This window comes from Ambystoma mexicanum, chromosome 11 (genome assembly GCF_040938575.1).
Source record: "Ambystoma mexicanum isolate Mex_15411 chromosome 11, UKY_AmexF1_1, whole genome shotgun sequence".
NCBI lineage: Eukaryota > Metazoa > Chordata > Amphibia > Caudata > Ambystomatidae > Ambystoma > Ambystoma mexicanum.
This window is the reverse complement of record NC_090934.1, coordinates 370,533,498-370,550,664: the sequence shown is the minus strand read 5'-3', so window position 1 is coordinate 370,550,664 and position 17,167 is coordinate 370,533,498. Positions and strand designations below refer to the sequence as shown.

Genomic DNA, 17,167 nt, shown 5'->3' with positions numbered 1-17,167 from the left:
GTCAACCGGTCTTTCAAGAAATGGGAACACCAATATAGGATGCAGCGGGGGTGGAACGAAAACGCAGCGGGCGAGAGGGTGTGCATTTCGGTGTCAGTGGGTGCCGGGGCAGGCATTGGCTGAGGGTGCTTCTAGGTTTAGCTCCAGAAAAGGCATTAGGAAGAGCTGCATTTGTTTTATTTAAAATTGAGCATTCCTGCACTTTTCTGATATCGGGCAGGATTGGAATATGTTATTTTCACCAAAAAATGGATTGGGTGAGGAAATATAATTCCGATTCTTACTGTGCAATGATGATTTCATGGTGTACAGTAAAAATAAAAAAATAAAGCCAGACACGTACTCCCACCAGCATATAAGAATACATGGGCAAGCACACAATTGCTCCCCGGCAGGGATAACACGGAACACTGGGTCATTTCCGGATGAAAGCGCCAGCTTTTCAATGCCCTGTGGTAGAGAAGGTGACTGGGGATGTGCCCACTCTGAGAAAGAAGGCAATTGCAGAGCTGGAGATTGAGAGGGGCGAAGGCTTGTCCCCCAGAACATCAAGGGGGCAATAGGCAAATATTTTTTTTTAAAAAATGTTCTTCGTAGGTCTGTTTTAGCTAAAAGGTGTTCATTGCAGACAATAGGGTTCGAGTTTAAGACGGTCAAGAACAACAAAAAATAGAAATTATAGGAATTTTAACCGGACGTATCCCTTTTGCTTTAGTCTAACATGTAAATATTATTTGTGTCTTTTTACCTTTTATGTATGGTTCTGAGGTACATTTATTTTACTTTGTATTGCAGAAGGTGCTGCGTGTTAAAACTTTAACATTTCAATAACACATCAATCCAGGGATCACAGCAGGCAAGCACCCGGCTTCCCAGGTGCAAAAGCCTTCCACTCATTACTGAGGTGTCAACATGTATGGTCACAAACATTAGGCCGCTGCCTTCTTGCATACATCACCAACATTACTGGAAGACAGTTATTCATTTCAGAAATATACATTGACAGGAATGACCGAGACCAGCAGGTGGTTTGCAGCAAAGCCTTTGGTATATCGACTAGAGCTCCATACCCTGGATGAACTGGCCCATCGAGCTTGTATACAAGGTATTGTCGGGAGAGCAAACGCATACAATTTTGATCAAGACCCTTATGCGAGATGCCGAGCCTACACGCGTCTTAAAACAATTTCTTACCAGTTTCCTCACATTAAACATCACACAATCGTTGCTCAGCCGAGTAAAGAATTGTTTTAGTGCACATTGTAGATGGGTGGGGGGGGTTGATCCACAAAAAAATACACAATGAATAACACTGAAATCTCTTGACTTCAACCCACAGAAGGGAATTCAAACCACAAATAAGTAACGATGTAGATCTATCACCTACTCCTGATTTACTGTGAGTAAATCAGGAATAGGTGCTAGATCTGCGTCGTAGGTGCTAGATCTGCGTCATTACTTATTGTAATGATGGGAGTAAATCAGGAGTAGGTGCTAGATCTGCGTCATTACTTATTGTAATGATGGGAGTAAATCAGGAATAGGTGCTAGATCTGCGTCATTACTTATTGTAATGATGGGAGTACATCAGGAGTAGGTGCTAGATCTGCGTCATTACTTATTGTAATGATGGGAGTAAATCAGGAGTAGGTGCTAGATCTGCATTGTTACTTATTGTAATGATGGGAGTAATTCAGGAGTAGGTCAGAGTTACACCTTCTGAAAGCTCTCCCCACGTTTAAGTCCAGGGCAACTCTTTAACAACGTTGTAGATCAGCCTCAATGTTTTTGTGGCATTGTATCCACAAGTAAACCGCACGTACAGGGCTAGATTCCCAAATCCATAGTTTCCCTGTGGATTGGGAAGCTGCCAGAGCTCATCAATTAAAGAGGGCTGAAGTTTCTGCCACCTACCTAATGCAGTCATAATCCTGCCAGGGCGGTTATTATCATTACATAAGCGGCGTACCGGTTCCAAACACGTCAGTGAGAAGAGCACAAAAAGAAAACATTGACAAGAGTGGACGTGAAATAACCCTGAGAGTCAGGGCCCTGATTCAGCGTAAAGAGACGCCAAGAACGCAGCCACACGCGTCCTTCCTTTGCTTGGACATCAGGTGAGAAAACCTCAGTCTGACCGAATACAGAGGAGCCTAAATTACCAGCGGGGAGAGCCTATGGCTGACCATACCAAAAGGAGAAATGCGTCAACGGCTCAGGACAGCCACTATGAGTGAAGCACAGCATGTGGTCCCGTAGAAACATGGTACAACGTGAACTCATACTCATCTAGATGAAGAGGAAAACAATCTCCCAACATATGGTACGCCCTATATTTCAAAAAGCTTCCCCAATTCAAGTATGCAAAACAATATCGGACATCACCGCTCAATGAACAACCTGCAGCTACATCTATAATGAGGCAGTTCGAACCATCACTCAGGCTGGACTTTGGATGACAGGTATGGCCTACCCCACAGAGCGGACCCCAAGATTCCCAATCCCAGAGTCCAGGCTGGCACTGCACCGGTCACTGCATGCACTATAGACCTTACGGCCTACATTACAACAAACATGTGTGCCCAGTTTGGAGCATCCCCCGGACTCCACTGCACACCTGGTAGTCACCACATATAGGCATCCGGCTACTAATGCACCATTCTTGCAGATACAAGCATCTGTTAAAACAGATACCTGAGCTGCGCCGTGATACAGTGCTCCAAAATCAGATCATCGACGGCGTGCTCTACAGGAAACACCAAGGGCATTGACAACCATGAAGAGAGCTTGTGAAGACGTGTGAGCCATAGTTAGAGATGGCACAACCCTGCACTTCAGATAGATGTTCACCACTTCCCATCCTTCTATACCCCCGTCACCCCAAAGGTGTTGAAGTCTTGGTATATCATTAAAGTTACATAACGTGCAGAGTAGCCCAATCTTTATTGTCTCCATATTCACTTGAATCCTCAAGGTCACACTTTGTAGGTAATCTACGGTATATCCGTATACTTCAAAGTGCAGACACACAGATGCGGGCAGCGTTGCCAAATCTTTAAAGAAATGTTGCTGCCCAGTAGCAAGCTAGGAATAACTGGTTCTGATCAGCGTTGAAAGGAACCGCGGGGGTGCTTTTTCCACACTTGAGTGCAAATTATGCCATGGTCTTATGCCTATATCCTCGTGTTACAAATGTAACCAATCTAACTACATATCAAAATAAAATAAAAATGAGGGTGTACTTCACAGGGAGTTGCGAGATGTTATTTGCACAGTGCTTACACTGCTGAAAGGCCTTGGCGCATCTGTTAATAAAGAGTATGGCAGAGGCCATTACATATGGGTTTATGTTAGGATTTTGAAGTGCGAGAGCGGTGCAGGTTTGACTTAGCGCCTAGTAGGGATCAGGAGACTCAGGAGGGTGAGAGGGGTTAGTAGACAGCTATGTTTGAGTAGCTGTTGCGAAAATTAATGCGCTTCAGCCGCAACTGCTAAACAGTGGCATCACTGTAGAGTAAGAAGGGGAAAACAAAACGAGGCAAATGAGAACACATTAAACAACACACAAAACACTTGGATAAAAGCAGGAAATGGAAAACGTGTTCTGCGGCCAAACAAACATCCTGGGAGGCAGACTCTAGGGGCAATGGGACCAATGCTATGGTCATGTTAGAGAGATACACAGCTTTCATTGCAGAAGACCACTGCTGGAGTTTCTTTAACCACCTGAAGGCACATGGAGTGATCTGTGACCAAACTGGATACATCACAATGTTCCAAATTCAACCCCAGAAATGTGAGGTTTTTCTTCGTCAAACCCACCGTCACAGTTTTCCATCTTAGTACTACCTTTAAAAAAACATTGGTAATGCCAACGCTTGGGCTTTTGTGTAGGCATGGGAAAGGCATTTGCCAGGCACTGCTTTATAGCCATTAACTGTCCATTGATGGTAGCAGGCGCAAAATGGTGCGAGTACCTGGGTATTTAATAGCAGTGCCTGGCAAATACCCAAGACTTATATACAAGGCAAACGGTTGGCTTTGCCAATGCTTGTTTGACAGGATTGAGTGAAGGGCACACATGGCGCTTATAAATGGAGTGGCTGAAGGCAGACCTGGTTAAGGCATTTTTTATTACACCAGTAGCGGGTTTACAGCACCTATTGAGTCATTAACTCTCAGAAGACTACTTAAAAAAAAAAAACTGGCAGGCACTTCCAGCACAAAGTCTGATGGTAAGGCTTGATTAAAGCGAGCTCAAAGGGTTCCCATGAGGAGGTCTTTTGGGCGGGAGGGGCAGGAGCTGAGTGGGCATGGCCCTGGGGATTAGCATGGCCATGGGCGGTCCAGAGGTGGGTAAATAACCAAACACCTGCAAGCTTTGTGCCCTCCTCATAAGCCATTTCCACTTAGCTGCACTCTAATGCAACAGTTTCTGTGTATAGGTGCTCTGCCACCTAACAGCTAAAACTAAAAAAAGACAACCATTTGCTGCCCAGGGAAGATGTATGAATTCACGCAGTGACCCCCAAAACATGTAGACGCCGCCTGCCTTTACTAGGGCAAGGAAGAGCACGGGGCAATGCTACTGCAAGCACAATAGCAGATGAATCAAGCGAGTGAGCGTTCTAGCAGTCGCACAATGCCAAGGTCAGCTCTAAAGGAGTGTGACCTTACTGCAGGCGAGAGGGCACTCACTGAGCAAGGACGGAAGATGCCATCTTTTTTAATTTCCATCATACACACATTTTTCTGACAAGCCTGTTATGATTTTATTAAAGTATTTTTAGTATATTTGCATAGTAATTAGAACCATGGCAGTGTCGATTAAGGTAGTCCTTCTCGTGGGGGACCTAGTACATATCGGGACCGTAAACCTACTCCACTTTTAGTTCCTAAAATAATCAGTACATTTGAGGCAGCGAGCCAAGCAATGTAGACATCAAATGCTGTGGGGGAGGGGGTGACTTTCAACCAAACCCCAAAACCAACGGCACAACGAGAGCCCGCTGCACTAAGGAGCAAAGCCACTCTAATTGTGCAGGAAATGTAACGGGTGCCCTCATGCACACCGGCTGCCGGCGCATTTCCCATGGCGTCTGAGCCACTTCTCTGCCAGAGCAAAGCGGGGAATGTGTCACTTCACGGCAGCCAGAGGTCACTCCACGGCAAGTGCCCCCTCGCCCCCCCCCCCGCTCGTGCGGGAATTCCCCCCTCCCCCCGCCTGCGCAATGCAACCGACGCTTTAACAAGTGCGCTCAGACAAGCAGTGCTTTCATGGACACACCAAGAACACCTTTGACTCGTCCTGGCCATTTTTTTCGGTATGTAATTACCTATATTTTTCATGGTGATTTCCGGTTTCGGAAGATGTTATTTTAATCAATATGAAGAAATAACACATTAAAGTGCACATTATCCAGTCTCTCTCAATGCGTAGGCAGGAGAAAAGACACCAGATACGGATGCAGGCCGCTTATCTGAAGAACACGCGCAGGTGCTCTCGATCCTGCCGGGTTTGATTGGTCCAGACTCAGGTGTACCTGAAATATTAAAAGTGTTGGATATCTGGGTTCTGCTGTGTGCCCAGGGCCCGGTGTAGGTTCTGGCTACTGCAAGTGCTGTCCTGGGTTACCGCGGAGGTCGGTGTGGAGGAGGGAGACCGCAGCCATGCGTGGCCCCCCTCCATCCCTCTACTAATGACAGGACGTCATGTTCACTGGGCCCTCCCTCAGACACAGAATGCCAGTACGCGCGGTCATCAACCCAATTCTGGGGGAAATAGCTGCTAGAAGCCCATCCCCATACACAACGAGGCACCAACTGAACAGATGTTAGTGAGACAAGTTGATGGTCTAATGTCTCACTGACAGTGATTTGGGGGTGCCCGATGGATACCGGATTGCGATAAACAGTCACTAGACCAGACCGAACGGCACGGCTCGCAAGCCGTTTAATCAGAGGGGCTCGGTTAAGGCATGGAACGAGGAAGGCAACGATTTCGCCAAATGCGACCGCGTGGAAGTTATCTATTCCGGCCATTGTGTCCTGCCGCTCGTATACAAAAACGCGTGCAATATATTTGTTTACGCTTCTTCCAGATTTAAGGGATATGCTCGAGAGGTCAGGCATGGCTTTTACTGTCACACTACCAACACCTGGCAGGCTTATTTCCCAGCACTAGGACACCATGTAATGTGTTATGCTTCAGGTAAATGGACAAGGGGGAAATGGCAATGTAGGACTTTCTTTTTGGGGATGCTAGTGTATACTGAAGTGTCGAATGAATACCAGCAGAGGACCATTGGCAGCCGCAGAGGGGCACAGGGCCTCGTTCTCCGGGCAGAAGCCACGCAATAAAAAGGTGGACAACCGTCCTATAAAAACAGCAGCGGGCAGCCAGCAGGGGAGCCCCGCGCACTCTAGTACGTGGGGTCGATATTATCACACCCTCTGCAACGATTTGGTCACATTTGAGGAGCGCAGGGGAATAAACACCGACTTTGCCCACACGCACAACATAAGCGTTGCCATGTGGCAGCATGCTGATATGATGACAGTGAGAGTGGACTTTCGCTTTATAATCCGGGCCTTGGACTGGCTGGGGGCAAAGGAAGACACGCGCACAACGTCGCACGGACTTTATGCAACGACAGCAATGTGGGCCACCGCCCGCCAGCCGTTCAAAAGTATGCACGCCACCATTTTGGCACCTTACTTCAAAAAGTCCAGGGATCGCACTGCACACCAAGAGTGTTTACATTTTTGGAGTGGACTAATACCCTTGCACTTTCGCAATTTAGTAACTGGAACTTTGGAAATTATGCTGGATTGGGGGCTGCCACTGTGTGCATCTGGTTCTTTGGATAAAAAAAAAAGAAGAAGAAAAAAAAAGTATAAAACTGCCGAGGCATTTTCCTCGCATTCTGGTCTGCTCGGGCGCACTTGGCTTGGAAACTTCCCGAGCTGTCACTCTGCAGGAGAGGGGAATGCAGGCCGCTGCTTCTGGCTCCCATCGCAGAGGTGGAAAGTATGTGTCAAAAACGCAAGATGGCCTGTCCCCTTTCTACTGCAGCAAGTGAGGCCGAAGCAGACCCTGGCGAGCTGCGCGGAACTGCGAGCAGAAAGAAATGGGCGTGCAGCAGCACGGAAAGGGGCCTTGCCGCGCGCATATGCCCTCATCGCCCGGATTATATCGGACCCCCTCTCTCTATCGCACAGCGTTCGGGCCGCGGACCCCCAGATAAGAAGCATATATAGCTCTCCATCTCTACGGCTCGGGTCCCTTCTGATTACCACTGCGCTTCCATGTGATCCAGATGCAGGTGTTGACCTATCCCAGGCTATCTTCCGCCTCTATAAACCCTTGTGCAACTCATGACGCCTTTGGGGTCCCAAGAAGTCTACAGAAACCACTATGGCCATCTCTACCAAAGCCCATTTAGTTCCCAGGCACAGCAAGGCCATAAACGGGGGTGATAACGTTATGTCCAGCAGAAGGTACTTGCTTTTGGGGAGGGGTACCAGAAAGCCAAGCCCTAACCAAAAACACGAATTTCTCGCCACCCCCGGCCTCCTCGACAAAGAGACAAGGTGGCCTCCTCGACAAAGAGACAAGGTGGCTAGGGTGCACTTCTAACCCCACCCAACACGGGATTTGGACCATTTGGGCCATAAAACAGTCTGACAGTTGCCACTAAGAAGTTGGCTGCTCCAAATGGCACCATGGCCGTGCCCACTACAGACAGTACTGCGGAACCTCCTGGGCAGAATGAGGACCAGCGGGCAGCAGCTACCTCATCACAATGGACAAGACCACCAGGTCCGCCACAGCCCCTGGGTCAGAAGCACCAGCAACATGCAAGATGGAGAGGGAAAAGCAGCCCTATCGTCCGTAGGGGCATGTGTTATGTGCCATGCGAGCAGTGTTGGGGGTGAAATCAGCCAGCCTATTCCTATGGACTGGTCGACAGCACTGCACGAGAAATACTCCCACTGAAGAGGTAAGGGGGCAGCCACTCCTTCAACATGCACATATCCATTACAGACCGTGTGCCTACGACATGCAGGAAAGTGAGCGGCCAGCCAGCCAACTCCAGTAGACATGTCCACTGCAGGCCGTGTGCCAGGACTGGCTGGCAACCTCACAAGATGCAAAATAGCACAGGAGGAGACTTTTCATCAGGGAGGACACATGGAGCCTTGGCTTGTAGCCCAGGACTACATATAGCTCTGCCTGCTGGAATCCTCTGGAATGCAGGATGGGCGTGGATGCAGGCCTGTGACACAGTGCACCTGCACTCCTCAGCGGACAGTGTTTTCTGCCTCTCTCTTCTCACAATCACTATCTAAACTCGGCTCTCCTGCCCTAGTCCCGATCTGGATCATCACAGTCAAAAAGCTGCCCAGCACACATCTACGGGGTGTGGCAACTCCAATATCAACTCTGAAAATGGGGGAGATTGATCCTACTCTGAGGTGGTCCAATCCAACTCAACATCACGGACCCATTAACCTTCACCATAGGGTAGTTAAAAACAAAAATGCAAAACTTGCTCAGAAACAAAGAGCCCATCACACATCCTCAACACCTTGTGGCGTTAGTGCTTTGAGGCCACATAACGCACAGGAGCGGCACTAGCCACTTTCATCACCAGTGGCGTTTAGGCATCATGACTAAATCACATCCATGGCCCAATGTACTTGCACTCCCCCAAAGACAGAACACATTAAGGTCGCGTACCAACATGGGCCAGAAGCCGCTGTCCAGGCACACGAGGCACTCTTTAAATATGAGATACGACTTAACAGGAATGGAAGGGCCTTACAGATGTATTTGCGCGGGAGATTTCTGCAGAGAGTGCCTTTGGTATACACCTATTTGCCTCGTTTGGATGCGTGGGCTTTATTTGGCGCTCGAAAAGTGGGGATCGAAAGTTAAACGATTATTTTAAATCAGATGGGCGAATCCTGCTTCATACACATGCATTCTTCGGAATAAATCCCACACAGATGCAGACGTTACTGTCCGACGAATACCACGCATGCATGCATGCATGACTGTCCAGTGGGCCACCAGCAAGGGTACGCCTCGACGTGAGCGAAAACACAGGAGGAGGGGGTGGGCATGGTGGGTAGGAAGGCTAATAAACAGGATATTAACCGGAGGGAGGTTCAGAATACGGGGTTCAGCGCCCCGCGCCCAAGTGCACAGCATAGGACCACGGGGAAACAAGCTTAGAAATAGCATTAAGCGAGCGCCCCAAATCTACTAGACAGCTACAGTGATGCACATTTCCCAAACACGAACACATCCACAGAGTACACCCAGTAGGTGCTCCTCGCGAACGCATGTGCGCGCGGCACCAAGGGTCGCACCCCGAAATCCACCTCACAGATGGACACAGGTTTGCATGGAATTGCGCAACTGAAGTAATACAGATATGAAGGGCAATAAGCACTGGCACACACAATATTGAGGGGTGCACATATTGAATGCAACTCATTGACACTTATAAACCAGGGTGACCCTACACGCATAAATAAAGAGTGCATAGAGCGACAGCAACCCATACAAAAAGGGGTACACAAGCACACGTGCGTGATAGAGTCCGAGGAAAGCACTATGCGCCTCAATGATGGGTGCACGTGCACGCGTGTGCACCTCGCCACCATAGACAGATATGAAGGCAATGCAGTGACAGAAATGAAATATGACGTGCCCGTATCTTGTGCGAGTTATTACCGTTTCAGCTGTAACCCAACCCGGCGATCAGAGCTGCCCCCTGAACTGCCTTCACTTCCCACTCACCAAGGGAGCCTTCAGCTGGCCCTAACTGCTTCCATATCGGACTCCTACTGCTGTCTCCAGCACACGTTATCACTGCAATCTGCTCAACTCTGGCCCTCTTTGCCTCCCTGCAACTAGATAACTACTCTCCCCCCTGGACTCATCACTCCTCCTGCCAGCGTGAGCATCATCCCAGCACTCACTCCTGACCCGTAACAATGTCACCTCTGCCACGCACGCCCCACCATTAGAAGTTCCCATTACCTGTGCATTCCAAACAACCCTACCCAATGCCCATCTGCACCGGCAATCACTTCCCATTATCACTCAACGCAAGTGCCCCAGTACCTCACCTGCACATCTCCCCTACAACAACTCAGCCCCATGACTGTCCGTTCACCCCTAGCGCTCTACCTCTTTGCCACCCTCACTGCACCACATACCACCTGCCCCCCTGCTACCACTTTCTCCAATGCCCGTATGATATTGCTCCCTCTCGCCAGCCTCCACTCTTCCTATCACCTCTAGCATTTCCCCCTTGGCTTCCAAATACTGACAAGCCATTATTCTAAAACTCTCCCATCGCCCTTCACACTTCACCCTCGCCGCTGTCACCTCCCCACTCTGCTCTCCCACTCCTTCTGCCTGTACCATCTCCAGCACTCTCGCATCATCCCTAGCAGTGCCCCCCACCCCATCATCCCCTACCCGGCCCATCACCCACTCACCTTTCATCGCTGTGATCACAAAATACATCCTCGTCGTAGCGGGTGCAGGGCCGTGGCCAGGGGAGCCGCATAGAGCCGCGAGAACAGCTGCTGGGTAAAGAAGTGCGGCCGCTGCACTCCTCCGCTCCTGCGCCTCATCAGCTGCTGCTGTCGTTGCCCGACGCATCCGCCTCACCCCCTGGCCACGTGACGGGGGCGTCACCGCAGGCGGAGTCTCGAGCATAAGAGACGTTCCTAGTGGCCACTGGAAACCATGGCACCGTTTAGTGGGCCGTGCGTCGATACCGAATCTGAGGGCTGCGCGGCTGGAACTGGGTCCGGGCGGTAGATTTCAGTCGTGTTCTCTCGCAGGTGCCGCTTTCGCGTCTGTGCTCGCTGCCGAGCGCCGCCTGGGTAGCAGATAGTAGCTTGGCGTGTGTCGCTGAGCCGATGGTTGTAGACGGGGACTCTGCGCGGGAGACGCTGGCCCTCGTTTTCCTACGGACGTTGGCAGGGTTCAGGCTGGGCGCCAGTCCAGCTCCGCAAGCGCTCGAGGGACGCGCCGTTTGCACCACCACCCCTCTGATCCGGGGCGGAGAGAAGAATACGGATTTCACTCCTATCGAGGTAGCCTTCATAGACAGATGACAGATGTCATCGACACCCGTGTGGAAAAAAGCTCCATAGAGCGGGTTCTCGGCGATGCTTTTCGGTGACGCAGCCCCGAAGAAAAGCGACCAAAGAGGCAGCGACTTATCTCCGAGCTCCGCTGCAGGCACTCCTTGGAGAAATCACCAAAGCAAGCACTATCTAGAAAGCCGGCGAAGGCGTCAAACGCTCCTCACGTGGAGAGCTAATGTCAACGGACAGTTACAGTTCGATCAACATTCGCTGTGACAGAGCCGTCATTTTCTGTGACCAGTTGAGTGTACGCAGACTAAGTAGCAGCCAACGTTTGGGCAGCAAAAAAACAGTGCAGGACGCCACCCCGCCCCCTAGAGTCGGGAAGCGAATCCCCACTATCCCCTCTTAAACATGCCTTTAATTCACACCAGTCATGGTTAAAATAAAATAGTCTTTGCAAACTCCAAAGACATTATTTCAAATGTATTAAACACACGGTAGCAGGTAACATTTAATCGTTTTCAAAAGAGCAGCCGAGTTCTTTGCAGGGTATAAATTACATTAGTCGACATATAGATCATGTCTGACTGCATCTTAACAAATCACCATTAGGGACCCAAATTACATCATTTTTAAAACCTCAGACTATTGCCATCACTACTTGTAAATAATGATTTAACACTTGCCTAAAAATGAACAAAACACCATGCCTTTAGAACTGCGTATTCTGCGATTGTTTCATGACACTGGTCTACCAAAATAAAAAAAAATCCAAGGGCCTTGCAAACCTCTTCATGCTCACCGATAAGAAGGCACTTCAAGAGCCAACTAAGTGTTCTAAACATCCCACTCAAGTAGCAATCCAATTTAAAGACTGGCATAGTTCCCTGAATTACCACGCACAGAAAACCGCACATGTGCATAGGTGTCCAGGGTCGATTCATCACATTGGCAAACCCTTTACAGTGTGGGGATGTTTTTTCAGGCACCAAACCCACACCATGTTAACTGGATAGAAATACAACCTCAGACCATAAGTGTGCAAGATAGCAGCTTACCCACCCACGCGTAAGGAGTGACCAATTTTATTCCGTTTGCTTTTTTTTCATAGGAGGGGGCGGGGGAGGAGTGAAGATCTCCCAGTGTATGCTCACTGACGAGGTTCATGTCCATTGTCAAACTTTCTAGTACATACTCTGCTACAGTAGCTACTCGCTAGTGTATGAGGTGGCACGCTGACAGACTGGATGGAAGAAAGCACCTAGGCAAATAGTTCAGTTAGCTTCTTTATTGTTCCTGTTCTGTGTACCACGCAGGGCACGGTAGAGCTCTAGTGCAGATCCTTCCCAGATTGCCGACACCTGCAACCCAGAGTGGCACCCCTTAATCAACTGCCCAACCATCACTCCCGGAACCATCGGCACACACCACGCTCTCACCAATCCATAATTGACATCATGCTGGCACCACTAACCCAGATACTCACCACTACACACCTCTTATTAACGGTTACTAATGAAAAAGACTGGTACAAATGCCAGTGGTAGAGAAGCATCCCAATCGAAGACTCGACAACACTAACTGCATATACTCGCGCTATTTGCACATTCGCAACCTGTGCACACTTACTGTTAACTGCACATTTACTGTATAACCTGAAAGATTGCTAATTTAGTACTTGAGTAATTCTTACTGTTAAACTGCACACTCTTACTGTGCAACCATAACATTTGCAAAGTCAAACTGCACACTAACTGGTGCACATACTGTTACAGTGTGCATACTAGTGTGCCACCTGAGCATTTGCAACCTTAACTGCGCACACTGACACTCTTCCACCTGATATTTTATGAAAATGAACAAATGACACTTAAAACCTGAGTTTATGAACTCTGCTAATCTATCTACATCACGCTAGATATACTAACAGAAATATACTCTAAACAAATAATTAACTGTAATAATCCTACCCACCCCAGAACCACACTACCAAAACAAGGATACACAACATGAGATAAAACGCCACACATGCCAACAGTCATGAAGGCACAACCTCAAAAACGACACAGAATGATCCCTGCACATATATTTTGAGTCAGTTCCCCAGATAAGAATTGGAACTATGAGTATTTTACTCCCTATATTTTAGGCAGTAAAATGTAAGTTCAATCCCTGATGGGAGTATTTTATAAGTGAGTAAAAATATGTTTTAACTGGAAAATATTTTGTAATACTTTTCTTTTCACCTAGTTATTCATACACATTAAAAGATACGTGTTTACTTCTTCGGATCAGACAGTTATAACAGCCGTTTCTTCCTGTGGCACTACTGGTTCCAACATATCCATATAGCTGTGTGAGTGAAAACAGAGGCGCAAGGTCCCACGTGTCCTTTTCCTATTTTTTGTTGGGAGTATTTTTACTCCCTATTTTACATTTTTGGGAGTATTTGCCTATTTTTAGGGAGTAAAAGCTGATACACGCCCTATCTGTAGGGCTGTTTGGAGCAGTTGCTGACCTCCAGAACTGCAAGGAGTACCTGGAGCTTGAGAAACATACATTTGAAATTAACCTTCTCAGCTTCCGCCACATAAAGTACAGGGAGAAAATTGCCTTGAAACACCAGTCACTAACCTCCAGGACCAATAAGGTACAAGGAGTTAAACATGTATGGTGGAAAAGAATGCACATAGAAGGCGCTTATTCTCGGTAACAAAAAAAACAATGCTCAACTGAATGAACACCCTGAGCAAAACATCCACACCATCCATTTACTTCAGCTAGGCCAGAATCCGAAAGTCACTGCTACTCTGCAAGCGCAAAGCACCCACTACAAGAGATAGAGAGAACCCGTAGCCCTTGTCTGGCACCCCACCAACTCACAAATTATATTTGAGACAACACCCAGTTTACAATAACGTACTAATCTAATATGCCCTTTTTGTAAGCCCTCTTCGCTATACTAAGATGTGAACCCATAAGAGTCACAAATATAATAAATAGTACCATGCCCCATTGGCTGTACTAAAACATCATCTCACAAGAAAGAACGATTTCATAACACACACAATGCTGCTTTGGTAAGCACCTTTAACATGTGAACTCATAAAAGTCACCAATATAATAATTAGTAGCATACCTCTGTGTGGGTGGACCTCCGAGCTTTGTAATCCAAAGTAGGCTCACCTATGAAGAAGCAAGTGTACGTTTGTCCGTAAAGCAAGTTTATTGTACAAACGGCCGCGTGTGGCTAGATGACGCCATGGATTCCAACTACCAGAGTCTCCTCAAACCACACAAGTTTACACATTTAAAACATTTTGCAACTATTAACACTCCATGTTTCATTAAAAAGTCACCCCCAAACATGATTGGTGAAACGTATACAAAGAAATGTAATCCCCCCACGGTTCCTACACACTCATTGGATACATTTTACTAATTCCCCCTTTCAAAATATATTTGCATCGGCTTGTGTTTACAGCTACCCATTTTTGGGATATTTCCGTAGTTGCTCATGTTAGTACATAGTTAAACATTCGCACAACAAACATAATTCAACTGGCCGGGGACCTCTAACCCCGATCGCGATGCACATGGTCTTTGCAAGGACACTTTTACAATGCAGAGGGGGAGAAGCAAACCCAGCCAGTGGCCGAACTTCCCTGGATAATGAATAACAGGCTCCCATGTACTTAAAAAGATTACATCTCCTCTCCACAATCATACCAAGTCGTAAATATTGAGCCTAGCAGTGGCTGATCATTTGATGTTATCGCAGCTGCCCGCTGCCTTCCCCAGCCTGCAACGTTGCTCAACCAGCTTTCTCGGTCACACAGTTTATCTCGCCATCCTGAGTTTCTGGGCCTGCACAATCCCTAGCTATGAGAGCACTTGCAGCTTACAGACTTGTGTATTTGCCATGTACCCCGTGTACTCTAACTGTCCCAAACATATTTCCCTAAAAACACCAATGTTTGTATGTCTGTGCATGTATGTTTAAGACTACTGCGTCCCCTCACAGTGGTGGTTGCATCGCAAATCTCCTTTCTCGCTTGAACATATGAAGCTTTTCGCTGCCCAACATTTGGGCACCATGTGGCACGCCCTACATCTACGTTGTGTTTTTATTGTATCAGCAGATTTGACAGTATGTTGCTGCACATTAGTGATCTAAAATGTATAAACTAAACACAAAGTAGCACCAATAGTAACTGTAAGAGGATTCAATTCAACACTACAGCTAAGTCAATGCCTAGTCTGGGATACTGAATGGAAACCCTTATTAATATATCTTTATGTCCAGTTCATGCGTTCTGGATGACTACCCCTATATAACACCCCTCTCTTTGAATAACCCTGACCCCACTGAGCCAAGAAGTAGTTCTGTTTTGCAAGTTAAAAGGTTTAATTGATAATTTAAACAATATATATATATCACGCTTTATAATAAATTAATAATTGAATAGCACACTTAATCTGATATGATAAAGATTAACAACAGAGAATCTGGCACTAGCACACTTCTTTATAATCACTAAGGAGTTGACATGAAATGGATAAGATAGCAACAATACTTTTATGGTTTCAAATGAATGCAATGTGGAATGAAATGCAGTACAGCTAAAACCCCCCTGAACATACCACCGGGTCCTAGCACGTCTTAAAATGTGGGCAGAAAAATCACAAGAATTATGGTATCATTTATAAAATTTTCACAAGTCCGTACTATGAGTTATTCATCTTTTTAGAGTTATGTTTTGGCCCCAAAGGGGTGTGGTTTTCCTCCAGCACAAGGTTGAATTTCTGGTTTTTCCAGTTCTGCCAAGCCAGCTTGCTCTCACAGGCAGTGCCCCTCCCCTTTGCTTCAGGAGGAAGCTACTTTTACGATATCTGCAATAAACCATCTGCCTGAGTCAGGAGAGGGCTTTGTTCAGAGCTCCTGTATTCTGTGGGGGCTTCCCTTAATTCAATTATCAGAGAGATGGCATATCCTTAGTGTGGCCAGCAAAAGGCAGATAGGCCTGGGAACACAGCTGTGACTCAAGTTTCACTCCTGATGGGGGTAGTTGCCAGGCAGAATTGGAATCTCTTTAAGCCAGTTTTTAGCTACATGTCATTTCTGTTCCCCAGTTTAAGTCAAGACATTTTTTTTTACATATGCAGCTAGGATGCTGATTCTAAGTTTAAAACTATGACATTTAAACAATTGCAACCTATGTGACACTCAAAGTAGGTCACTCATTTCTTTTAAACATTTAGATTTGTAGTGTCTTTCAGTCCAAATTTACTTAAACTGCTGAAATCCACAGCTCAGCCAGTCTTGTTATAAACCTTCAAGTCACTTCAGAATATAACTTTACATTGTATCCACCTCTCAGTAAGTCTTTCTTTGGCATGTTTTGGGTTCATTTATTCAGTTTTCTACAAAAAAGTAAAATCTGGTGGTTTTAAAACGCCGGCTTTTGGATAGTGGTGAGTACTGGTACTGCACCCCTTTTTGGGATTTAAGAAAATGAATTCCCAACAGTTATGGGTTTGCTTTTGGCAATCAGCATTGCCATTCCCAATGGTTTCAGACTACTGTATGGGTAGTCCAATGGTGGTTTTAGGCAGTGTCCTTCTGTGCCCATAACATCGGCAAAAATGGGTGGCAGCCTATTCTTCATGCACTTCCCTGTGCATTTTCTGGGAAGCTCTGGCCATCATGATGTTTTCATGTCAGTACTGCACAGTTTTGAGGTAGGGCTCGGATGCATGGGTAAATGCATCCCACATAACACAACCCATTCTCATTAACTACACCAGATACATGATAAATTGCAACATCCCCATCACCCCAGTCACCAACATGGCGTGTGCAACGCAAACCCCTCTTTCCCATTGAGACCTTTATCCACCACACCAACATTCCCCTCTTAAGTTAATACATTAAACGAATAAACCAATTTATTGTTCTTCAAACCATCTTCTCAGGGAAATAAAACCCTACAACCATCTCGCACCAGTCCCACTATGGGCATACTCCTGCGCTGGACAAACCCAA

General features: G+C 47.0%; 1 protein-coding gene across 1 annotated transcript in view; it reads right to left on the bottom strand.

The window, feature by feature from the left end:
* The window catches only part of RORA (RAR related orphan receptor A), a 318,626-nt gene extending 307,242 nt beyond the window's left edge, over positions 1-11,384 (bottom strand). The window contains exon 1 of the mRNA XM_069623081.1: positions 10,519-11,384. Coding sequence (XP_069479182.1) covers positions 10,519-10,741 — 223 coding nt within the window. The 5' untranslated portion in view covers positions 10,742-11,384. The remainder of the gene's footprint in view (positions 1-10,518) is intronic.
* Positions 11,385-17,167: the final 5,783 nt, after the last annotated feature.